Here is a 24,355-nt window from a genome sequence, read left to right on the forward strand (position 1 = left end):
GATAGGCAGTTGCTTGGTATCTCGCCAATCTCAATCGACGTCCTCCCACCTAGAGGTTATCTTTGCCATGCTGTATCACCATTGCAGGACTTTTTGTTATAGGCATCACCCATGTTTCTAACATGGCTAGCTACCTATAATTAGTATCAAAAAATGGATAGCACGTTGACCTCACTTGTTTCTCAACTTTGCGCTCTTCTCATATATGCGATTTCATTTATAGCGACGGCATGTATATACTTTGTAGGAAATTTATCCGAGAATCAGACAAGAAGAAAAGATAAAGATAAAAAAAAAAATCATGCTGGTCTATGATATTAGGCGTTGTGCGTTACAACTTGGCAACAACCGCTGCTGAAGGAACCAGTCCCCATCTCTCGGCCACCTCGTCGTTGGGAATCTGTCCAGGTGTCACTCTGGCATTGACAAATGTTTCGCCGCCGCTCTCCCAGGCATGATCCTTCCATGAGCCCAGGGTGGGCCACATCTTGTCCTCGACAAGCCTCTTAATCTTGTTGCTCTTTTGTGTAGCGGCTTCGTCCTTGGTGCCGATGACAGGGCCAATGACGCTTCTCCATAGATCCCAAGTTTCGTCGAGCTCTGTAATAGCCGTGACTCCCATAACGCTTGCACCGATGCGAGGTCCAGCCCCGACATATGCCGTTGTGCCAAAGTCCTTTCCTGCGCGAGCCCAATTTTCCAGAGCCCACCGGAGAGCCACTCCTTCAAGATGCTCGCCGTTATTCTGTGCGATTTGTGATAGCTTGGTACAGGCCTTTCGCAGCTCCGGCGGCGAGGGGTGCCAAGAGACCATAGGACCGTTGTCAACACCACGAGTCGTCAGCAGGCCCATATTGAGGATGCTGGCGTTGAGCAGACACTCAACCCTGGCGGCCTGGAATCGTTGCAAAAAGTCAGGGCGTCCAAGCTGAGTGTTTTGCAAGCAAAAGTTGCCGTAAGAGAGAATGGCGTCCAGAGGCTCGCCCGTCTCTCTTAGTATCATCTCCGCTAGCGATGCGAGCGTGTCGACGGGATAACCGCTGATGCCAACATAGCGAATCAGTCCTTGGTCGCGCAGACGGCGCAGTTCCTTGACAGCCTGCAGGACCTCGGCGGCAGACACGAATTCGACATCGTGCATGTAGACCAGATCTAGATACCGAGTCCCCAGACGCTCCAGGCTGCGGCAGACGCTATATCGCACCCACGCCGGCGAGTAGTCGAATTCGTCCGACTTGATGCGCCCAGCCTTGGTGATGAGGAAATATCCCTCTCGAGGCGGGGGCGGGGTCAAGAGTCGCAGCGCCTGGCCCAGCAGGATCTCGGAAGGGCCGTAGTAAGGCGAGGTGTCAAAGGCATTGATTCCGTGCTCGAGGGCTCTCCGCACAATATCGACGTAGGGCATGCGTGAGGGATCGGGGTGATACTGATGATTGAAGGTGGCCGTCCCCAGGATCAAGGGAGGCAGAACCTGCGACAGCGGTGTTGAGGCACCCATTTAGCGGCGACGGTCGGCAAGCAGAGCCGGAGAGAGTAATTCAGGGACGGTTGAGAGGCATGGCTGGTTTTTTGCAGGAGGGTGAAAGATAAGTATTTATTATCAGGTGGCGTTGGATATCACGTCTTGGAACTATGCTCGGAACAGAGACGGAGAAACCGGAACCTTGTCCGTTTTTTTCTGCGAATAACCCGATCGAGCCAAGACCCTGAACAGCACGGTGCTATAAATCCCGACTACAAAGAGCGACAATGTGCTAAAGGCTTCGGAAGACGGCGCAAAACTCTGGGCTCTTGGAGACGCAACGGTTGAACGGCTGCGACGAGGGGCAAGATCCGTGATTTGACGGCATGGGTTCTTCGGAGTAATTGATGCGTCAAACTTCCGTCGTGTATATGCGAGCTTAAAAAAGAAGCAGGAAATGGCCCGTCGTCTTTTAAGCCGCCAAGCCCGTTTTCAGCTTCGGGTATTACGGGTATCGAATAAGAAGTACCAGACAAATCAACGGAGTAGTAATACGAAAATGGTAAATGTCAATCCTGGAGGAGATCCTGTACAGATACAATTACTTGGTGCATCGGAAGGTCTGCTGATACGAGAAGTTGCAGATGCTTTGTAAGGTTACTTGAAACAGCATCCGTCGTCTAATATGCACCAATGTTACATCCATACCTACTATACATAGTATTACTCCGTGCTGATGCTAATACAGTGGAAAACCCAAGACGCTACGGAGCAGAGGATGCATGTGCGGATTCTTCTGTATTCCCGCTGCAAATGACCCAAGTGAATTAATACTCCGGAGTGTTTTGTCTGCGTGTGCTTGTCCAGCAGATGCGCCGATCGAGATGATGCATTACAGCCCGCTAATCACACAAGCGCGGTAGCCGAAGCCGCTGCTGATAGGCTGGATCGTGGGGTCAGATCCGGAGCTGTAAGTGATCCACGGACATCTGTGCTTATCTGCGTTTCAACTACTGATAACATATGCTCCGTACATTACATATTATTTAGCGATGCAAGATCAATTAATACCGGAGATGCGGCTCCAGATAGTCCTTGAAGGAGTAAAAGTCGGGCATTTACTGCGAATAAAACGGCCAGTACGTATAGTCAGAGCTTAGTAACCCACTATTTCAATAGTCCCGAGCTCAGCTGAGCTGGTTCCGCGCACCTGCCATGTCTACATTATCTGCTAATCTACACGTGCACCACCGCATTCCAAATAGCACTTCATCTCTTGAATCAAGTAATCATCATCATGAGCCATTCAACTACCTAAATACTACTATTATTGCTGCTACTGTTACTGCTACAACTACTCTACTCAACAAATCATGACTGAGTTCTGCACATCCGACCATTCTCCGCCACGGTCCAAGCCTCACTGCCCACGGCCGCCCTCGCATACAGCAGACCCGTGGGGTCATACTTTTGCTTAATCTTCAGCAGCTGGGGATAGTTGGCGCCGAAAAAGGTTTCCTGGAAGTCAGGCTGCTGAAAGTCAGCCTCGTTCATGTAGGCACCGGCACCGGGCGTGGCTGCCTCGATGACGGGCTGGACAACGTTGGTGATGGTGTCCTGTGTGGCAATCATGTCCTGGAAAGGAACCTGGAAGCTGTACGGCAGCGTCAGCGAGACCTCGACAATGGACGATCGCCACTGCGGCAGCACGGCGTTGGCGTTATTGCCGCCAAAGTGAGAGACGTTGAGCCCGACACCGATAAAGGTCACACCGAGCTCGACTAGCTTCTGCGCCGTCGGAGAGAAACTCGGCAGCACGGAACGGGGAATCAGTCGGCCACCAAACAGGTCCGTGCCGACCTGGATGTTCCCAGCGGGAAGCGGGCCCCAGTAGTTCTGGAAGTGATCAAAGTAGCTGGAGAATTGCGTGTATGTGGGCGCCAGGTCGATGTTGAGTGCCGCCAGAGCGTCAACAAAAGGCTTCAGGATGGCTTCAACCTCGTCTTGCGTCTTGCCGTATGCCGTCATGGCAGGCACCTGGAAGAATCCTGGGCCGAAGAAGTAGATGATCATGACACCCGAATCCACAATGGCTGGCAGAGCGGCGTGGAAGGCGTCAATGACGGCGTACAGTGTCTCATTGGAAGTGGTGTCAACGGCGAACTTGGAGCCGCTGACCATGTTGTCAGGATGGGCTTGGAAAACCATGGACACTACAACACCATAGTTGCCGCCACCGCCGCCGCTCAATGCCCAGTAAAGATCATTATACTGAGTCCGGGTGGCAGTCACGAGTGTTCCGTTGGGAGTCACGACATCATATGAAAGGGCATTGTCGGCTGCCAAGCCATAAATGGTGCTGAGAGCGGAGTGACCGCCTCCTTGGACGTATCCTCCAGCAATGCCAACACTAGGGCATTCTCCCGTCACTACAATTAAACCAGCTGCGTGTGCTGCCTCGAGAGCTTCAAAGCCCTGGATGCCAGCCCCAATCTTGAGGGCCTTGCCGGTGTAATACTTATCGCTCCAGTCCAAAACCTCGGTGTCCTTGAGATAATGAGTCCAAACAGAGAGGGCGCCAGCACCTGTTGAGCGGCCGTTATAGTCATGTCCCGTGTTGCGGATGACGAAGCGGATATTGCGCTGCGCCGCGAATTTAAGCGTTGCAGTGACATGAGCAGCCGTTGACACATTGACCGCATATCGCACATAATTGCCGAGAGTGCAAGGCGTGTCAGCCGGTTGAAATGGGTCGCAGCTCGCATTCGCGAACAACGGCGCCATGACCGACGACGACGAGTTGTAGCTAACAGATTCTTTGTCAGACAATGTCACGGGCAAGCGGTACACGTGCATCCGGGGAAGCTAGACAAGAGAAGAGCAAAACAAAAAGAGCGTCTTTCATGCATATACCACTTACTGGATTGGAGAGAACAGCCAATTGTCCTGCAGAAACTGGCACTCAGTCTCATTGTAGGATGCACCGTGGCAGGGTGATCCCAGAGGAACCGTCGCAATCAGACGCCCATCAACAGTCTTGTTGAATGCGGCCCAATCACTGCTACTGGGCCAGCATGCATCGCCAGGGAAGCATTTGCATGACGAGGTTGATGTAGACGAGGTTGCGGGCGCACAGTTGGCGAAGCCTGCAAGGCTCGCAATGGCCAGAAGCGCAGAACCTAGGTTGCTGCAATGCATCTTAGAATCCCAGATGTGCTCCGTGTGGCGAGAGGGGAAGAGAAGCTGAGGAGTCTAAGTTACATATTCGGCGAGATGCGCGGATCTGTGGACTTTTATCGACACTTTGCCACGATTTAGAGGTCCATCGATCTTGGCCTGCATACGCCCATCTCGGCATTCCACGTGCCGGTCTAATCATTCTACTGCTCTTTACGGCCGCCTCATCAGTCGATAGTCGAGATGCTAATCAAAAGACCTCGATGCGCGGGCTCAGATCCCACGTTGCCAAGCCCGCGGCCGCTGCTCTGTTCAGTTGCTCGCTTGGACTCAAGGCCCCCTCTTTCAAGGTAAGCTGGGGAGCAAGACCGCCTTTCTCGGCGTACTGATGAGAACGTGACCCGAGTAACCCGGCGGAGAAAGCATCATTGGCTAGGCTAAAGACAAGGGAGCTCACATTTAGGGCAGAGAAGAGAGAAGCAAAGAGAAAGAGCTGAAGAAACAGCTGAAGAAGGAGCTGGGGCCATGTCGTCCTTTAGTACCCAGTCTATGCGGGGGTTCTGCTTCGTTTCGTTGTCTCTTTTTCATGTGTCAAACATGTTGCCAATTTTGCTTGGACCTTCGATGCGAGCTGTGAGGTGGTATTCGAAAATTTCGCTATTCGCCCCAGGACCGGCAGTTGGCGCGATGAAGAAAATTTCCGGTGAGTTCTGGAGTCTGGACCTCGATCTGAACCTACCTGCAGAGGAAACGGTGCTACATTCCCCTCTTCTCACCGTCGCTCTGGAAGCTGTCGTGTTGGGATGCTGCGCGGGCCGCGGTCTAGCACTACTGCGGAACCTTCCTAGTGCTTTGCTTCTGCTCCTTGAAAGATCCCTAGTGCAAATGAGAGAATTCTGCTCGATCAAATTAGGCAAAGATTAACCAGCTGGAGGTCTCTCCTGCATGCGGACAGGGATGTAGTTCAGGGACAAAGGCCCCCAGGTCTTGTTATGTCGTATTATCGCAACGGCACTCGTGCCGTACACAAAAGGGCACAGAAAAGCACGTTAAATGACGGCTGCTTGGATCGTCGAATATCGTTTCAATGATCACTTATTCGGCCTTGGGTCCTGCTCTCACTATTATCCCCCACCTCTGGCGATCTACCGTTGGCGGAACCGTATCCTCCCGCCGCCAACAACGACTACTCTGAACTACGACTCTTCTTGGATAAGACCGCGCTGTGGCTGCCGGCTCTTGAAAGCGGAGTTCCGGTCGACCAGGGGTCCGGAAAAGATGGGGAAAAGACACATTCGTCCGAAGCCCAAGTGACTGAAGACGCACGAAGAAGCCTCAAAGCTGAAAACCCCCGTCTGGGGAGCGGACGAATTCTTGGTAAGCAGCATGAATGCAGTGATCACGCTTCTCCTGTAGGAGACTGGGCTAAACAATAGCTCTTTTTTCTGCGCAAGGCTATGCTTCATGTTGAATGGCATCATGGCTGGCAGATCAGATCTCACAAAATTCGTCAGGCGATGCATCACCTCGACGTTCTGACTAAGCTGTCGTCACTGCAGATATCCCTGGTCGCATAAATGCAGCTTTCATCGGCGAACCAGCTCCCCATGTATGCGTAGAATCAAAACCAGTCATCTCCGAATGGGCCAGCTGCCGGTCGGGGCGACCCCTACAGGTGCCATGGCCTGGTTTTCTCTCTTACCTATTACGTGCAAGAATGCTACCCTCCCAAGGACCTCGGATTCGTGGAATACGGCCGCTACGCCCGTTGGAAGCCTGCACGGAGGAGACGAAAGGACGGATTGGTACGTCGTACGTCGTAAATAGGAAAGAAAGACGAAAGCTGCATTGCCTGTAGATGCGTTTGTAACACAGGGGAGAACGCTGTTGGACGTGGAGTACCTCTCATCTCGACTATTCGCTTATGCCCTGAGGCACAGGCAATGAGAGAGGACAGGTATACAGGTCGTAGTACGACATACTGTACAGAACAGGAGACTTGTCAGGTCCATGCGTGCGTGAACCTGTAAGATGTCCGGCTCTCTCTCCGCTTGGAAGCTAATGTCGCAGTGCTAGCACAAAACGAATAGGCTAGAGAATAGAGAGGCTTGCCGGTCAAATACGGGGGCAACAGCGAACAGTAGTAGCAATAAGGCGGGCGGTTTTCTTTCCTTACGTGGCACCGTGACAGGGAGTGCAAAAAGGGAAAAAGAAGCATGGTTGGGGGGTTCCAGAGCCTTGGAAAATGACATGCGGCATTGACAGGCTCTCTCTCTGGGTCGGCAGTCGACATCCCTTCAACCCTTGTCAGCCCTCCATTTTCCTTTTCATTTTTTCTCACTCCAACTTGTTTGGGGAATTGGATTGAGGCCTAGGTGACATTAGGACTACTGCTGGGCGATTTTCACTTTGTCTGCGTCCTCCATTGTTTCCCGTCTTCTTCCCTTCCCTGCTGCTTTAAACCTGTCTAGCTGCAAGCCACCTTCGCCGGAACCGACTCCGTCAGGAGTCCACGATGCATCTTCAGCTGGCGGCTCTTGACAATTTGCGTTTCATTAACAGTAGAATCTGGGATTCTATCGGGCGAGACAGAGTATAATATCCTGGGGATCTCCCCGTGCGGCACAGACGGCGGCCCCCTTCTCGCCCTCGTTCTCCTCCCTGTTCCGGCAGCTCGACAATCTGGATTTGGATTACTTGCTTCTCATTTCTTACTATTAATAACTTTTTTCCCTTTTTTCATGCGTTATGTAAAAACCAAGAATTCCCTACTTCTACTACTATCACCTCTGTGCTCTCAGGCGTCTGACGGGCTTCCCGAACTTCTTTGGAGTTTGGTCAGGAGAAAGCCATGGCGTGGGCGTACAATACGCCTGACGGTACGCCGAACAATGGGCCTACCATTGTTGCCGTTGCACTGTCTGTGACGGCGCTGGCTCTTGTCGCATTGTGTCTGAGAATCTATGTCAGAACGAGGATTACAAAGGCGGTCGGTCTGGGTACGTATCTGAAAGGGGCCCTTGGTGATCATCACTGCGGCTTCGTTTCTCGGCTCTCTTGTGGGATCCGATAGGTCAGATGCTAACTAAAGACACACAGATGACTGGTTGATCATTGCTAGCTGGGTATGCGACCGATTGAACGTTTCCCTATCGATTAACCTCGTCCGGGTGGTTTCGAAGGAAAACTCTCGTCTACTGGCTGGTCCACTGACTCGAATTGGATTGGGAACAGATTGGAGCTTGCGGGTACACTTCAGCAACTGTCGTCCGTATGTATATCCCATTACTTAACTCAGTTGAATGCTCTGGTTTGAAAGGATCAATTGCTAAACTACTCGGCAGAAACGAAATGGGGCCTCGGGCTGATTGAACTCGACACCATGCCGGACGAAAATGTCCTCAACTTTGGCAAAGTACTTTCACCCCTGTCCTTCCTTCCCATCGTTTCCATGAATGAATCATTAAATCCTTCTAGACGCAATATATCGGCGCGCCGTTGTAAGCAAATTCCTCTTTCGGCCTCTCGTGAGGAATACTGTTGGCTCACAATTCTTTTGTCTAACTAGCTATGTTCTTGGCATTTGGGGCTTCAAGACCAGTCTGCTCGTATCCTACGTACGCTTGGTACCTGGGACGTACCGGCTGTTGCCCATCTCGATCGCCGCGATTGTTACGATGGCACATATAGCCTTTATGCTGGTTTTCTTGTTTCTGTGTATTCCGGTATGACCAACGTCTTGAAACGCAACCCCCTTTCTTTGAGATGCCGTCTCTATTAAGGGTGAAAATTGCAACGAATATATGCTGATAATATTGAATAATTAGGTCCAGAAGCAATGGGAGCCTCTCGTGCCCGGCCATTGCGCCGATGCCGTCCCCTTTTACCTCACATTCTCGTCCTTGACGATTATCTTTGACGTAATCACGTAAGTTTCACCCTTCCCCTTCTACACCTTCGGCATACATATCTCCTAACCTGTGTTGACCAGGCTCGTCCTCCCCTTTCCCGTCCTCCTCAAGCTCCAGATGAAGATCCGTCGCAAAATTGCCCTCCTGTGTCTCTTCGCCTTGGGTCTCTTCGTCACCATTGTCCAAATCATCCGCATCCAAACCATCAGCAACCTGTCCAACTACCTCGACTCCGCTGAAGCCATCAAGTGGTCCATCGTCGAGACGGCCGTCGGAATCATCATCGCATGCGTGCCAACGCTCGCGCCCCTCGTCACGTACTTTTCTGAGAAGACCCGCAGCGGTGGCAGCAGCGGCAACACGCCCGCCAGGCCTGGCGCGGAAGGCCCTTATGCCCTGCAGTCGTGGCGGGCGACGAAGAGCGGCATGAGGCCCTTGGGCAGTACCGCTGGTGGAGAGAACGGGAGCGAGAAGAGCACGGAGAATATCCTGCAGGGGCCAGTGGCTTCGGTGAGCGAGATGAGCGAGACGAGTGAGGGGCCTGATCACCGAGGTCAGGGTGCTCCCGGTGCGAGTAGGAGTAACGGCTGATGGTGGTGATACAAGACTGTATTGTTGCTGTAATATTGCTTGTGGATTATCGAGTACAGGGATGGTTGGTTCTACTTCTGTTTGTATTCATGAAAGTCGTCACGATAAGATATAATACCCAAGATACCCCCCTATCACGGTTGACTGTTAGTACATGGAATGGTTTTGCAAGAGGGAAAACAATCAAATCAAGTCAGAGTGTTCATACAAGGCTGCGTATTCAGCAATTTCAACTGCTCGTGCCATTCCTACACAACCTTAGTATCCAGCTCAAACACATCGCATGAAGCAGATAGTCATCATTATACACATGAATAACACCCCCTGCTCGCTATTCAAACAGACTATCAACTACCCAAATAGGAAAATACATCAATCCCTTTTTCAGTAAGCTCAAAAATCAGTACCATTTACCAAACACAAACCATTCACAAGCATGAATCTGTTAGGTAACAAACTCACCCACAACATCCATCACATCAACGTCCCCTAGTACACAGCACCACAACCAAAGCACAACGTAACATCAACTCCAAAAAAACCAGCCCAACCCAAATCACACCCTCCACGCCCCTCTCCCTTCAATAATCCCAATTACCAAATCCAGTCATGAGGCGAAACGTCTCTCCCTCCTTTGTTCGTGGTACGTACCACGCACGCCAAAGTGATTGGTCGAGTTTCACGCATGGGGGTACCGAGAACCGAGAGAAAAAATCTCACATCAGCTGCGTTTTGCAGGGAATGCTAGAACTGCACAAAACAGGTAAGGGAAGAATTCAAGGGAGGGAAACCCAGTGTGCAAAATTCAAACAACAGGTCATGCAACCATAGACATGGGGAAGAAGTCTCAAAGCCTCAAGTGCACGCCACACACACAAAAGAGAAAACAAAACCAACATGTAGATCAAGTATGTGATCTTATTAAGATAAAGTAGTAGTAAAACAGGGTAGCTAAAAAGGAACTGAAAAGGACAAAAGTCGTTTCGCATCCTTAAAGCGCGAAGGGAATAGAGTTTTTTGGATCTTGGGATAACATTTTTTAACTAGTAGTAATAGTTATGTCCACATCTACCGCATTACAAAAGCATCTCCGTCGTCAAACACATCTCTTAGGACACATCCGCCGTGCCCCGGGTATGATTTCATCACAAAACTGCAGAGGTAGACCATTACCTGCAGCTATCCACCCCACCACGTTATAAAGGAAATAGTAAAAAGGGAAAAAAAGAAAAAAGAACACCTCCTTTATCCAAATCGACGCAGGAAACGCTTAGACCTCAACGACAGCCTTCTCAATATACTCACCAGTGCCCATCTGGGCAGCGAAGGTGGTAGTAGGCTTCCACTTGCCAGAGGTACGGGGGGTGGTCTCCTCCATCATCTTGTCGACCTGCTCGAGAGAGAGGCCCTTGGTCTCGGGGATGAGGAAGTAGGAGTAGACGAAAGCGCAGGTGCAGAGACCTCCCCAGATGAAGAAGACGGATGACTTCAGGTTGCCCTTATCGGTACCAACCATGTAGGGGGTGATGACGGTGATGATGGTGTTCCACAGCCAGTTGGAAGCGGTGGACAGAGCAACACCACGAGATCGGATAGGCAGAGGGAAGATTTCACCAATGACAATCCAGGCACCGGGACCCCAGGTGGAGGCGAAGAAGGCGATGAAGATGGCGATGAAGGCAATCTGGGCGTTGACAGCGGAGATGTTGTCGGCCAGGTCGGAGCCAGGGTTGCTGGGGTCGGGGTGGGTCTTGTTGAAGCCGACAGTGACACCGATGATGGCAACGAGGAACTGGCAGATAAGCATACCACCGGCACCGATGATGAGGATGGAACGACGACCGAATCGCTCAACGGTCCAGAAAGACAGAGGAGTGGAGCAGACGTTGACCAGGGAGAAGATCAGGGAGATCAAGAAAGAGTTGCTGATGGCACCGGTGGACTGGAGGAAGGGGGTGGAGTAGTAGAAGATGAAGTTGACACCGGTCCACTGCTGCATCATCTGGAGAGAGGTACCGAGGATGGTTCGTCGCAGGTTAGACTTGCCGGTCCACAGAGAACCCTTGAAGCAGTTGGCCCAAGAGCCGAACCAGGTGGTGGAGGGGATCAGGGCACGCTCGTACTCCTCGTTGGCGATAATCTCAGCAAGCTCGTTCTGGACATACTCGGAGTCCTCAGGCTGGCCACGAACACGGGACAGGGAGTTGATGGCCTTCTGGATCTCACCCTTCTTGACGAAGTAACGGGGAGAGTCGGGGAGGAAGAGGAGACCACCACCGAGGATCAGAGCCCAGGGGAACTGGATGGCGATGGGGATACGGTAGGCGCCAGTGTTGGTGAAGTCCTTGGTGCCGTAGACGACGCAAGAAGCGAGGAGGATACCGATGGTAATGCAGAACTGGTAACCAGCGACAAGGGCACCACGGACCTTGCGGGGGCACTGGAAGGGGCAAGCAGGTTAGCAGCTGAGATGACAGGAATGGAGGAGAAACATTGTCCAACTTACAATCTCAGACATGTACAGAATGACAATGGCAGACTCGAAACCGACACCGAGACCGGCAATGAGACGACCAGCGACAATGGGACCAAGAGCGTGCTCGGGAGAAGTAACCATCTGGACAATGACACCGATCATGTAGATGAAGCAGCCGATGATGACAGTCCACTTTCGGCCGATCCAGTCGGAGACGTCACCAGCAATCAGGGCACCGAAGAAGGTACCGCAAGACAGAATGGAGGTGATGAGGGAGGAGTGAGGGTCGGTGAGCTTGGTAGCGGCAGCGCCCTCAACGGCCTTGTAGAAGATGGCGGAGCCGTTGACACCGTTGATGTAACCGGAGTCGTAGCCGAAGAAGATACCACCAAAGGAGGCAAAGGCGCACATGAGGTAGGCCTTCCATGTGATGGGAGCCTCGATGTGCTCGACATCCTGGGTAGTGTGGATGCCGATGGAGTGCTTTCGCGCCTCCGCGTTGGTTTCGGGGGCGTCGGACATGGCGTCGAAGATTGGCTTGTTTGTGGTTGGAATCTTCTCAGTTCTTGGTGTTGTTGAAGAGGAATGGGAAGAAGAAAGAGATGACCCGGGCCGAGTGAACGGAACGAGCTCTTATTGAGTGAGACAGAGATCGACGAGGCAAGACAGGAGAAGGAGGGAAGGGGCAGGAGGCAGGCCGGCCTTTTTATTGTCGTGACGGTCAGAGAGTTTCCGTCAGGTCAGAGAGTCACAAGCAGGCAGGCAGAACCTAGAGCCCAGAAGAGGCGGCGGCATCGTCCAAGAGACTCCATGGTGGAGAGGCGCCGTCGATTTGGGGAAACTTGGGCGTTGAGAGAAGCTTCTTCGCACGCCCCTCCAGGTTCTGGATTTGCAGTGACCGGGGGGGAGGGGGTGAGAGATTGGCCGATGAGGATGAGCATCGATACTTGCAGTACCTCGAGTTTTTCTGTGCGAGCCCGTGCAATTACTGGTACTCGTCGTAGCAACGGCTCATGTTCCTGGACCGTCTCGTCTCGACTAGGTACGAGGTTGCAGTGGGCTGGTGGATCGCGGATTGGTGGAGGCAAAAAGAGACGGCCTGGAGTGGCGCTCGGCCTCACCCACATGCTATTCTCCTAGCCTGGCGCCGCATCCAGCCTAGCGTTTGGCCAGCGTTCGGGTCTGGCCTAGCGCTCGGCGTGCTAGAGTTTAAGGCCTTGCAGTGCTGAGCTTACAGGCACCGCAGCGAGTCGCGCTCACTAAAAGGCAAATTTTACAGTTGAGTGGCAACTGAATGCGCGTATTGATCTCGTGCAGTCGTGCCGCCCATAGCCACGAGCCGATCTCGTTCGCATCAGGTCAGGTCCAGGTCCAGGTCCAGAGCTTTGCCTCGACGGCATTCTCCGAGTGATGGGCTGGGCCGTACACGTACACGGACGGGCAGACGGGACAGCAACAGGTGATTGGCGCACATCCTCATCACGAGCCAAGCCGAAAGCCAGAATCCATTGGACCAACGGAGAGAGAGAGCATGTACATACGAGACACTGACTGACTGCAACCTGGTTTGCCCTTGCACGTCGGAACCATGCCGTCAGTGGTGCTGTGCTGAGCTGTGGCAGTACGAGTACATGCCCGACTGTAAACAACCAGCGCCAAACAAGATGTACCTAAGCCGAAGAAAAAAAAAACTGAGCCACAGGCACACACAGCAACACCCCCGAAAAGAGTAAGAAAAAGGGGCCGGGGTGGGTGTGGCGCCGCACGCGAGAAGCAGGCATTGTGGCAAGGCACCACATCTCAGGCAAGGGGCCGCGAAAGGAGATTGAGGGGCCCCCCCTGGGCTCTATTTGCGCAGCTGGCCAGACGCGTCTGGGGAAGCCCGCATGGGGATTTGCGGGGCCCGGAGGCTTCTGAGCTACGAAGTACCGCCGACGCAGCCCAAAGACGGCGACGGGCGCTGATTGGCCGCGGGCTGGGCCCTGGGCTGGACCCCTAGCCAGACGAAGCAGAGAAGCGCCGAGAAGGGCCGGTTGGGGCTCGCTGCGGCCTTTTGCTTGGCTGGGACAATGAATTGGCTCTGCTCATGACTCCTGCTGGTAAATAGTCTGGCGGTGATTTGAAATTGGGGTACACACTCCGCGCATCAGCTTCGTATTTTGGATTCAGCAGCGAATCTGGAGATGGCTTACAGTTTCTTTCTGGTGGCTTGCCAGTTGCTATTACTGGTACGGTGGAGGGGCTCCGGCTCGGGCACTAGCGTCGATGGCTCTTGCACTTCAATTCTCTTGTGCATGCATACTGCCATACTTGCCAAACTGCAAAGGGCTAGGGACTGCTAGAGGCTCCGTTATGGAAGTCGCGATGGAACTTCTGCGTGCAGTGCTGGGTGCTAAGGTAGGTGCTACTGTACTCGTAGCTCGCCGGTGGTGCTTTCCATCAATCCCAGTGACATGCCCATGCCCGCCGGTGACGATGCCAACACCAAGTCCCGGATTAGCTAATCCTCGTAGTCTATGGCCCCAAGGAAAAAATATCGAGGTCCGTCCGTCGATCATCGCTGTCCCATGTCAGATGTCACGTTGGCATGGCGAGACAGACGAGACGCTCGGACCTTTTGCCGTCGAGGTGTGAAAAAAAAAAAAAAACAAGAGCCTTGAAAGAAAAATCTGATGGTCATGATGCTGGACATCAGTCTAAGCAGCAACAACACCACCAACACCCGCGCAAGCATGCACGAGTCCTGTACTAACCTTGGCCAGACTTACGATCCAACAACTGCATGTGCTAATAATACCAACAGACATGTACAGATCGACCAACTGGGTGTGCTGTGGGAGTGGCAAGCAAGCGACCAGACTGGAGCTATCGATGCTGACCGGTCGCTGAATACGGCGCGCCGCAAGCGTCACTCCATGGCCGAATGGCATGGCATGGCATGACCTCGAAATCGTTTCTCGGCCTTTTCCATCACGCCTCCCCCGTACTCACTCTATTTTCCCCATGGGCCTCGTGCTGACAGTCGACTCGGCCCAGCGTGGGGGAAGACGGGGGAACAAAAGCTGGAGATGCCACCGCCGGCGCTTCCTCCCAAAGGGCAATTTTCGGTCGTACTCAGCGGCGCTATTCCACCTTTTGGTCCCTCTCCATTTTTTGGTGGTTGGAGTGGGAGGGGCGGCTCTCAGCCCGGAGCAGCGCCCTTCCAGCGCCCTCTTCCCACTGCCAGGACTCACCCAATTCACTCCAGGCCTGTGCTGTTTGGCCAATGCTGGTAATTGACCGAGCTAGGGGCGGCTTGGCGGCCAATTGCACATCGCCCAAATCTGCAATCTGGAGTCATCTCCGAACTCTGGCACAGCTAGCTCTCGAGCATTGAGAAGGATATACGGCAATACGCGGAGTCATGCGCCATGCTATACTCGCTCAATCGCTGTCCTCGTGCTCTGGCTGCTCTGGTTGCCCGCATCACATCGCATCACGGGCGCCTCTTCGGCGGTTTGCCGGATCGCTAGTGCTGGTGTTGGTACCGGATTCGTCCCAAGCACTGGTGCATGTAAGGATCTCGACGGGATGCGCATCCATGGATCGTGCTCTCGCCAAAGCCCTCGTCAGTCACCGCGCGCCCAGCCCATGACCCTCGATCGGATCATGCCTCGCCGTTGTGCATGCGAATTACCAGACAATAACGAGCTACTAGTGGCACGACGGGCACTCCATCAATCAATCAATCCATCTGGCAATCAATCCTCACACACCGGGTGGGAGTGTGATTCTCGTGCTCGTACATACGGAGTGGTTTGTGACAGATGATGCCGGCCCACGCCAAGATCTGCCCATCAACGAGGCTGACGACGGGATGCTACTGCACCTCGCGACGAGAGAGGTTTGAGCTAGATGCTGGAGTCGACACAGCTGCCTCGGATCTCTCTGGCCGAAACGTAGATGGCCCTAATACTTGCCCGGCCAATTCGCCACGCCGTTTCACGATTCTCGAGACTTTGAAGCTGCAAACCTTCAACTCGTTTTCAGTACAATCCATCGCGGCTGAGTGGGCTAGCAGCGCGAGCCGCTTCTCCCTTTCGGCCTTACTATTTGCCTCGTCAGCGGCCAACAGTCGGTTCTGCATCAAACGACTTGCTACAAACTACGGCCCAACATCAAATACACCGAGCAAACGAGAAACAAGCAACTGGTAGCTCCTCCAAAACCTTGCCGGCATGCCAAATCATGGCTCAGCTGCTTGTCATCGATGGACAAAACTCACCACAAGGCGAACCCAATGCTCGGGCACACCCCCAGCACGCACTCCGTACACTAGCATGCCTCACCACCATGCACGTCTCCGGACCGAAACACTCCCCACACGTCCGCCCACAATGCGGAGCTCGTCTGGAAATTTCAGGTCACGTTAGTACCTAAGAGAAGAAAAAAAAATTCCTTCCCACGCCTACGGGACTCGCTCTGCTGGCTCTAGGGGAGATTTCCGGGACATGGACGCCATACCGAGTTGAGACGAAAAATCCTTCAGCCGCGCCGCCTTGCCGTAGCACATGCTTTGATTGGCCAAAATGACCTTGCGAGGTACGTATCGGTTCGTACCGAGGCAGACATTGGCTGGCAACGCGGAAGTACTACTGCTGGCCGACACATGCCGTGAATTGTCTAGACCCCGTATTTGCTCATCTGATGAAGGGATTAAAGTACGGGGGACAGGGGATTATGGGGAAGAAGGGGTGAAGAAAATTTTTGACCTTACCATCACGGGACCAATATTCTGACGCGGTGACCAGGAAATCACAGTCAGAGTTTTCAGCTGTTCTTCATCCAGTCATCAGATCCGGCTCAGCAGCCGAGCTCGCTTGCCTTGTTCCCTGCTTTCTGGTAATGCTGGTAGCGTGATGATGATGATGATGAGAGTTCGTCCGCAGTTCACCGCGCATGGCACTGATGTGGCTTGTCGTTAGCTGCATCCGGAGGGGAGACTGCCTTCGGTACTAACATGCAGTCGGCGCGCGGACCCCATACGAGGCCATCGCGACGGCAGCCAAATCAAGCCTGAGATCGACTTCTGTTCTTGGACGAGCTCTCACCTGTGCAATTCATTGATTACCAGCATCTCAGAATCTTGGCTCTCCCGCTAAGCATCGTGGCAGCCCACATTCCGCCCAAAAGCAACCACCGCGCTTCTCCCCGAAAGCAAGCAGCCTCAAGAGCACGCCCCCTGGCGCCATCTGATTATTAACTTTGCAGTCATATTCAACTGTAATTCTCGTATGTTTTACCCCCCGTCTCGTCATCGTACTGTAGTATCCGCCAAAGCTGCTGCTACGTACGAGTACATAGACGAGTACCTGTGCACTATTGAGAAGGCGCCGAGCACCGGCAACTCTCGCGGAGTGCCCTCGGTCGTATATACGTACTATTTACGACATGCTCCGTCTACCCAACGCATAACAAAGGGGAGTCCCACTCAGACGCCCCGGGCCCATCCCCATGGGTAGAAGGAAGAAGAGAAAAGAGTAAGTGGCGGAGAGCAGGTAAGCGTGAGCAGAGAGAATGGCAGAGAGGGATGCTGAATGGCCGAGAGGCCCCGAGAATGGTGGGTGATCCCTCCCTGTCACGATACTATTTGTCTCCCAATGTCGCTTGGGACATGGCAGATGCTATGAAAAGAGCAGCGCGAGAAGGATCGCGATAGTTATCGATAGACGGGGAGCGGACGGTGGATCTTCGTGCCTTGATCGGGGTGGCGACCCGATGCTGCATCTCCAGATGGTGGTGTCCCTGAAATTACCACCCATCTTACCACCAACTGCTGTTGCGCCACGGTCTCGCCCTCCACACTACGAGCAATCCCAGCCGTTTGCTGTTGCAGGGCTAGTTGCTAGTTGCTAGCACAACGACGGCGAGAGCCAGTGCTTTGTTGGTGCTCTGTTGGCTCGGGACCGAGCCAAGGTGACTCCCAATCTCCCAATCCTACATTGTGCATGAGTGCATGAGCTACAATAACCAGTAACGTATGAGAGGGCGTCCCGTCACCGCAAATATATTGCCGGGGCAGACACAAGCATGGGTTCCTTTGGTCGACCTGCCACACCTGCGCGTCTGGACCCCAATTCGAGATGATTCAAGGAAATCCTCTCGCCTCTGCTCCTTGATAGGTTGGATTGAGTCTTGAGCACAATACTCGCCCAATGAATGAGCAAAGGTGGCTCTCAATTGTTGAGGGAACTCCAGCACAGTCCGCTGCATACCTCTGCAGACTACTTTCTAACCATGGCTGAGCAAGCAAACAAGTGTTTTTCCGTCGCATAAGCTGTTCCATCCGTGTTTACCTCGCGTACATGGAATACCACCTAACCGCCAACCCACCACTCAAGTAAGCCCGTACCTGGTAAACGGTGGTCTCACCATAAGGGTAGGGATGGACAAGTAATTGCGATGAGATTGCTTCGCGCATGTGCTTGTAGTAGCATCGACAAAGTTGGCATCTTGGCCACAAGCGACACACACGTTACGGAGAAAAAACGAACCAAACATCGACCATCATGTAGCAGTTGCAGGCACACGGGCCAGGATGAGGGTTACACTCTTTCATCTGCCCAACGTGCTTCGGTGAAATTCTTCTTTTTCGTTGCCCATGTTTCTTACATTGTACATGATGCAGGGAGAGGGACAGACGAAAAAGTAATGTACACTCCCCCCCTCGTCCCCCTTCTCCAACAAGTCATCCCTCCCCCAATGCTACGTGCAGTTGACAAGTAGTAACTAAACTGAGGCCCTGGGTCCGAAGCCGGTCTTTTTTGGGGTCTGCAGGCTGGGGTTTCATTGTTTCTGGAGACGCTGCTCTAAATCACTGCATGTAACTTGGTCTCGTTTTGGTGTGGCTCGTCTTTGGAGTTCGGCGTGTTGTGTGTGTGCCCAATGAGATGCGAGAGCCGCGTTTTTTACACTTGTTTAGCTGTTCCGCGGATTTTATATTGCATTGAAGGACTCTTGTGACGGGAACAAATGGATTGCTCCAATGGCAGGCGAGTTTGACGTTAAAGGATGGACCCTGGTGCCGATCCTTCATCTGGAGATTTTGACCAGTCGGGTTGGAGGACTGGGAGGGCGGTTTGATGAAGGAGGTGCGTGAGGGTTTTGGTATCTGCGTTGGTGAGGTGGTATTGAGCTGTTGAATGAGGCCGAGAAACTCGAAAGAAGAAAAAAACAGTACGTATATGGGTGGTTGTGTTCTGAGGGCCCCAGGATATGAAATCTCACTCAACGTTTTGGGGGAGGGTGATTACTATATCTGTCCCTCCTTGGAGAGTGGGCAACCTTGGGGGCGGAAAAGCAAGATTATCGAATATATTCAAGCAGCGATTGGTGAATATGTGAGATGGGGTTCTGTGAGGCATGGCATCCCTTCCGTACGTGGGGGAAGCGGAAGCAAATCCGATTAACATCTGTACATGTACGTACTGTAGGACTATTACTATTTCCTATTTTCCATGCATGCAGGCTTTCACGGTGAAATCAAGGGTTGCAATGGAAGTTTGGCCTATCTATTTGCATGGGGGAGGATGTTGCGTGCGTGTGACACCACACACACCCCCGTTGCGGCGTTGCGGAACGCGCGGAAGGGTATCTCTGGGTGTTGTGTTTGTGTGGGAAGAAGGCATATACGGAATACCGGAAGGGATCTAGATAGAGTATGCTTAATTGGGAGGTTTCGGCGACTAGATTGGGATTTTGGATGTTACTGAGGGGTTTGGGAAGGATTTATAAGTTTGGCCGTTTTTCATGTGAATATGTGAATGAGGTCATGAGTATGTGCTCTTGTCTTGATCCTTGAGTTGTCGACTTGGAGTGTTTAAGTCGCGTCATTTGTAAGAGAGCAGCGGACATACATATGTACATAGGTAGTTAGCTCCCTTAGGCTGAGAGGTTGTAGAACAGGCTATTAGACGGCAAAATGCTATGAGTCGATTGGGATGCTATATGAATATAGCCAAAAGCATAAGTACATCCGCATGTAAAATAGGATACATATAGGGTAGCATGTCCTTTCCAAAACTCGTCACAAAACATTGCTACATGTAGGCTATGAGGCTTGGATAAAGCTCGGCTTTAGGCTGTTCAATTCTACATACCGGTTAACAAGGCCGATACGTAGCCTTGGGTAACGGAGATGAGGAAACGCCAGACACGGGAATTGGCTGGAATTGGTTATTCTAGCTTTATTTAGAGTATAGCGTTGTCCCATTTGTTTTCTTCTTCTTACGTTTACTAGTCGGTAGTTGTAAATAGTGTGCGGCTGATGGTCGACGGTTCGACGACTATCCGGCCTACCCTGGATAGCATGCATGTTCATGACTCCGTTGGCGTTTTGGCGAGTGTTTTGCTTTTACCTAATAGGCAGGGACTAATTTAAGAACTTGATTCTGTCATTTCAAAAACGCGTGCATTGTTCTCCTTGTGCCCTTTTCCCAATGTTGATTACAACGGAGCCATCGTGGCTATGTATATGGTGTGTTAACCAGCGTAATACGATACACCGGCTTAAACCGAGCAACATTGTGTCACCATGTTAAGCTTGATGGAGACTCGTAAAGTCAAGCAAGGACCGGCACTGGCTCCGGCTTGGAAAATCAGATATCCGGGCTCCGTAGGGAAACATAGCCGAGGATACACATAAACTTGTAATTTAAAATGAGCTGCCGGTGCTCCACTAGATAAACACGATGAATCCTGGCAGTCACTCGTACGGCACGGTACGTGTATTTGAGACATTTCCACAGAGACTTTCTCAGCTTCAGCACATGTAGGGAGTTACGGATCCGAGCTGGGCATTGCCGGGAGATGACATGTGGGCACGGCAAACTCGCGGGGTATCCAGGCATCAACCAAAGGTTGGCCTTGAGAAAATAACCTTGAACCTTTGACGTACGCGAGACTTGCCGATAGCCGGCAGCTGAACCTCCCAAACCGCAATCTCCAACAAATCAGCTTCTGACGCGTACGGATTACAGCGTGCGCTCGTGATAGCTAACGACTTTTGGAGCCAGCTGGTTTGAAAATGTTCAATGAGATGACCTATCATTGCTATCAAACATGGCTGGACATACGCGTACCTGTATGCTGCTGACACGACAAAGGTCAGCGGCATTTACCGTCCAAACAAAATACGCGTACATGTACTTGGTAGATTGAAGCTATTTTGCTGCTAGTAGGTTGACGTGCTGCGTGTTCGTACAGTGGAAGCGCATGCAAGTGCGTGTTCGGAGGATGAGACGCGAGAAAATACAGCAATTGAGGTGGACCAGCTCGAAGATTGATGCCTCATTGCTACGAAGTGGCCGCGTTTTCTGATCGTCGTCTGGCGGTCAAGGCAGAGGTTCATCGTACTCGCGTTTGGAGTTGCAATTGGAAGATAAGATAATACGCAGTAGAGATGTGAGACACCAATGAACCCCGCTTCCTTCGAACTATGGCGTACTTGGAGCTGAGTGGCGCCCGAAACCAGGGGATTCAACTCGTGTCTGAACAGTTGCGGTGTCTAGTTGATTGTTTGTCATGAATCTATTAATATATTAAGAAAGTACAACTCCAGACACATTGCTCATCTACAATCTCTACATTTGAGCGCGCGTTGACGCATTTCTGCTGTTGTTTGTTTTGATTTCGGTTTTTATTTTGCAAAAATGTTTCGGCGGGCAGTGGTTGTCTTCGCCATCCTCGCCGCTCTTGTTGGCGTCTTTCTTGCCAGAAAGGCTACTCAAGATGATGAAGTGTTGATCAGTGGCCGCAATAACACGGTTCTTATCGTCACTGACAGCCACCACGGGATGTGCAACGCGCACCTCGCCACAGTCTCGGCACTGGTAGAGAACCACCCGTCTGTTGAGGTGCACTATGCTTCCTTCTCCGGCATAGCATCGGACATTGAGCGTATCTCGGAGAGTGCCAAAGCAGTCAACCCAGCGGCAAAGATACACTGGCACCAATTCGAGGGCCCGAGCATCGTGGACGAAATCAAGGCCGTGGGCAGCTTGTTGGAGATTGTGACACCGCCAGGAATGCCTGGGCTGAAGGCGTTTGCAATAATGGTCCCATTCTTCATGACGGCATGGTCAGACGAAGCTCATTTGAGCTTGTATCAACAGACTGTGGACATTATCCAAAAGGTTGATCCTGCTGTTGTGATTCTCGATTCGTTGCTCCGACCGAGTATCGATGCCGCTGTGAATCTCAATCGAACGCGCGCCTACATCACTCCGAATGCATTGGTGGACCTTGTGAGCGCCGTACAGCCCCGAGGAGGGCACTTTTGGAAGTATCCTGGGTGAGTGTATTTGCACTGGTAACCAGATGTTGTATGAAGGAAACAACTGACACTTCGGGATCAGGATTGCTTCGGGTCTTCCTTTCCCTATCCCTTGGAAAGACATCCCGACCAACATGTATCAGCAACTGTACTTTATCATTAAATTCCTCACGTCTCCAGCCATCAAGAACAAGCGCTCTTCGCTCCAGGAAAAGGGAATCCCTCAAGCCGTCAACCTCTTTGAGATGTATCGAAAGGACGTTCCGTGGATCGCCATGAGCTACCCCGAAGCAGGCTACCCCCTCGAGTACATCCCGGATAACTTTCGCATAGTTGGCCCTCTGGTGCTCGACGTGGCGCCGGCTGAGACACAGAGCGCCGAGCTGACGGGCTGGATCAAGAAGGCGCCGACGATCCTCGTCAACTTGGGCAGCGCGTTCCGATATGAGGAGCCGAGGGCTGTCGTCATGGCGGAAGCTATTGCTGCCGTGCTGAATGTCACGGATGTGCAGATCCTGTGGAAACTACGCAAGTCGGGTAAGTATGGCGACGACTTCTTGAGACCGGCGAAGAAGTACGTTGAGGAGGGCCGGCTGCGGCTGGAGACGTGGCTGGATGTTGATCCGACTTCTTTGTACAACACTGGGGATATTGCGGTTTCAGTGCATCATGGAGGTGCCAACTGCTTCTACGAGGCGGTCCTGTAAGTTGCTTTAGTGTTTGATGTTTGATGCTTCCATCCATTATCTCTCTCCTGTTACCTTTGAACCCTTCCCTCCCCATCCCTGCTATCAAACTTCTCAAATGCTGCTTAGCAAACAATCTTCGAGTTCCACTAACACGGATCGAAAACCGGACAGGGCCGGCATCCCGAGCGTCGTGCTTCCGCTATGGGCAGACCATTACAACTACGCACAGACGGCAGAGTATCTTGGCGTCGGCATCTGGCCCAACAAGAAGACTGCGCCGGACTGGGAGGCTGCAGCCTTGGCCGAGGCATTCTTGGAGGCGCTGAGTGGCAACAAGAGCATCACGATGCGCCAGAATGCCCAGGCTATTGCGCAGAAGGGACACGAATATGGGGGCCGAAAGCTGGCAGCTCAACTGGTTGCTGAGATGGCAGCAGGTGGAAAATAGGAGTGTGACCAGACGATACACTCTCATACAATGCACATAGGGGTGTTTGCTCTTTGGCAAAGTGGACAAGGATTTACATATACACGTGTGCTCTTGGCTTATGTAGTTGCTCATATGTTACAGACGTTAGCAGGGCGCTTAGGAGGACCACCTGATGGCTCCCGGACTCTGGGATTTGCTCTTTGATTGATCGCCTCCCAGAGATCTGGTGCCCCAACTTTCTCCACACTTTGGGGGTGCGGAGGTTAGTTTCGGGTCTGCGGTTGGTCAGGCGGGATCATGAGATTGAGTGTGCGGGTTTTAGCCTTTTGTGGCGGCCTTGATGTTTGGGATCTGCTGATGATGGCGAATTCTGTCGGGAGGAATAGAACAAGGTTAATAGATAGCTAAAATTTCCCTTTCCACATTCTTCAGCAGGATGAGACAACATTGAAGTGTCAGACGTATGTTGCGTAACAGTGAGCGTGAAGCAGTGTTGGACAAGGCTATTCAGCTACGGCTGAGCGAGGTGGCGTCCTTGGCTTGAATGATATGTCGTACATGTATTTATTCGGAATTTTGGACTGTGCCACGACGTTGATTGATGGCTATCAAGATGCTTTTAAGATTTTGGATGTTTCCGTTGACTTGGATTCTAACCAGGTTGTGCGAAGAAACTAATGTTTGATTATATTTCCATATGACCTGGTAGAATTATAATAGTCAAAGAGCCATGCCCACATAAAAGAGCCTCAAATGATTGCCCATGCAGGGTCCATCAGTCGTCATCAAGCGTTGAAGCCAAGGTTGAACGGGCGGAGCTCCATCGAGTTGCGGGGTTTGTATGGGGAACGGAGCACAGTGAAGAAGATACGGTGACAGACCGAGTCGAGACACAATTGATGTGCTACAGATGCTCTAGACTAATTGCCAGACCACGTTGGTTTTGCTGTTGCGTCCAATTATTCGAGGTAAACGCGCCATGCGACGGGCTGGAGGTATTTCAGGAACAGGACTCAAAACAACGACACTGTGCAAGCCATCAATAGACTTGATGATGGTAACACGAGTAGGAAGCATTTTGTCGAAACCAACACTTTGGCGCTTGGCATGAGTGCTAGTTGTTCGAGACTTTTTTTTGGTGAGAAGCAACTCGCCAGTTTCTGCAAGAGCTGATGTCGATCTTGGAGTTGCTGCAAGTCTTGCATGTTCCTGAATAGCGTTACATTCAGCTGTTACTCGTTAGCAATTAAAGTTTGCGAGACAACGGGCCGCTGTGTGTCTCACTAGAGACCACGAGCGAGTTCTGA

General features: G+C 52.1%; 8 protein-coding genes across 8 annotated transcripts; 4 read left to right on the forward strand and 4 right to left on the reverse strand.

The window, feature by feature from the left end:
• Positions 1-196: 196 nt before the first annotated feature.
• Positions 197-1,639, reverse strand: V8C40DRAFT_250710 (Aldo/keto reductase family-domain-containing protein). The gene has a single exon (XM_083217037.1). It carries the CDS (start codon positions 1,496-1,498, stop codon positions 332-334), a length of 1,167 nt encoding a protein of 388 aa, XP_083070743.1. The 5' UTR covers positions 1,499-1,639; the 3' UTR covers positions 197-331.
• Positions 1,640-2,626: 987 nt separating this feature from the next.
• Positions 2,627-5,329, reverse strand: V8C40DRAFT_250712 (FAD-dependent oxidoreductase). Its single transcript, XM_083217038.1, has 2 exons — positions 4,383-5,329; positions 2,627-4,268 (listed from the first exon to the last, which is right to left on the reverse strand). Exons 1-2 carry the CDS (start codon positions 4,658-4,660, stop codon positions 2,834-2,836), a joined length of 1,713 nt encoding a protein of 570 aa, XP_083070744.1. The 5' UTR covers positions 4,661-5,329; the 3' UTR covers positions 2,627-2,833.
• A 1,882-nt stretch (positions 5,330-7,211) lies between these two features.
• On the forward strand, positions 7,212-9,350 carry V8C40DRAFT_56669 (uncharacterized protein). Its single transcript, XM_083223136.1, has 8 exons — positions 7,212-7,638; positions 7,739-7,764; positions 7,874-7,910; positions 7,984-8,054; positions 8,117-8,139; positions 8,208-8,364; positions 8,467-8,567; positions 8,631-9,350. Exons 1-8 carry the CDS (start codon positions 7,491-7,493, stop codon positions 9,139-9,141), a joined length of 1,074 nt encoding a protein of 357 aa, XP_083070745.1. The 5' UTR covers positions 7,212-7,490; the 3' UTR covers positions 9,142-9,350.
• An 841-nt stretch (positions 9,351-10,191) lies between these two features.
• Positions 10,192-12,283, reverse strand: V8C40DRAFT_56790 (general substrate transporter). Its single transcript, XM_083223137.1, has 2 exons — positions 11,648-12,283; positions 10,192-11,581 (listed from the first exon to the last, which is right to left on the reverse strand). The coding sequence occupies exons 1-2, from the start codon at positions 12,137-12,139 to the stop codon at positions 10,412-10,414; spliced, it is 1,662 nt and encodes a 553-aa protein (XP_083070746.1). The 5' UTR covers positions 12,140-12,283; the 3' UTR covers positions 10,192-10,411.
• A 3,014-nt stretch (positions 12,284-15,297) lies between these two features.
• Positions 15,298-16,021, forward strand: V8C40DRAFT_56804 (uncharacterized protein). Its single transcript, XM_083223138.1, has one exon. It carries the CDS (start codon positions 15,424-15,426, stop codon positions 15,811-15,813), a length of 390 nt encoding a protein of 129 aa, XP_083070747.1. The 5' UTR covers positions 15,298-15,423; the 3' UTR covers positions 15,814-16,021.
• V8C40DRAFT_250722 (uncharacterized protein) lies at positions 15,636-16,297 on the forward strand. The gene is made up of 2 exons (XM_083217039.1): positions 15,636-16,006; positions 16,121-16,297. The coding sequence occupies exons 1-2, from the start codon at positions 15,845-15,847 to the stop codon at positions 16,187-16,189; spliced, it is 231 nt and encodes a 76-aa protein (XP_083070748.1). The 5' UTR covers positions 15,636-15,844; the 3' UTR covers positions 16,190-16,297.
• A 4,056-nt stretch (positions 16,298-20,353) lies between these two features.
• V8C40DRAFT_250732 (uncharacterized protein) lies at positions 20,354-21,132 on the reverse strand. Its single transcript, XM_083217040.1, has one exon. It carries the CDS (start codon positions 20,769-20,771, stop codon positions 20,505-20,507), a length of 267 nt encoding a protein of 88 aa, XP_083070749.1. The 5' UTR covers positions 20,772-21,132; the 3' UTR covers positions 20,354-20,504.
• On the forward strand, positions 21,133-23,501 carry V8C40DRAFT_250734 (uncharacterized protein). The gene is made up of 3 exons (XM_083217041.1): positions 21,133-21,947; positions 22,012-22,632; positions 22,790-23,501. Exons 1-3 carry the CDS (start codon positions 21,307-21,309, stop codon positions 23,064-23,066), a joined length of 1,539 nt encoding a protein of 512 aa, XP_083070750.1. The 5' UTR covers positions 21,133-21,306; the 3' UTR covers positions 23,067-23,501.
• Positions 23,502-24,355: the final 854 nt, after the last annotated feature.

This window comes from Trichoderma camerunense (assembly GCF_050948025.1).
Source record: "Trichoderma camerunense strain CBS 138272 chromosome Unknown V8C40scaffold_14, whole genome shotgun sequence".
NCBI lineage: Eukaryota > Fungi > Ascomycota > Sordariomycetes > Hypocreales > Hypocreaceae > Trichoderma > Trichoderma camerunense.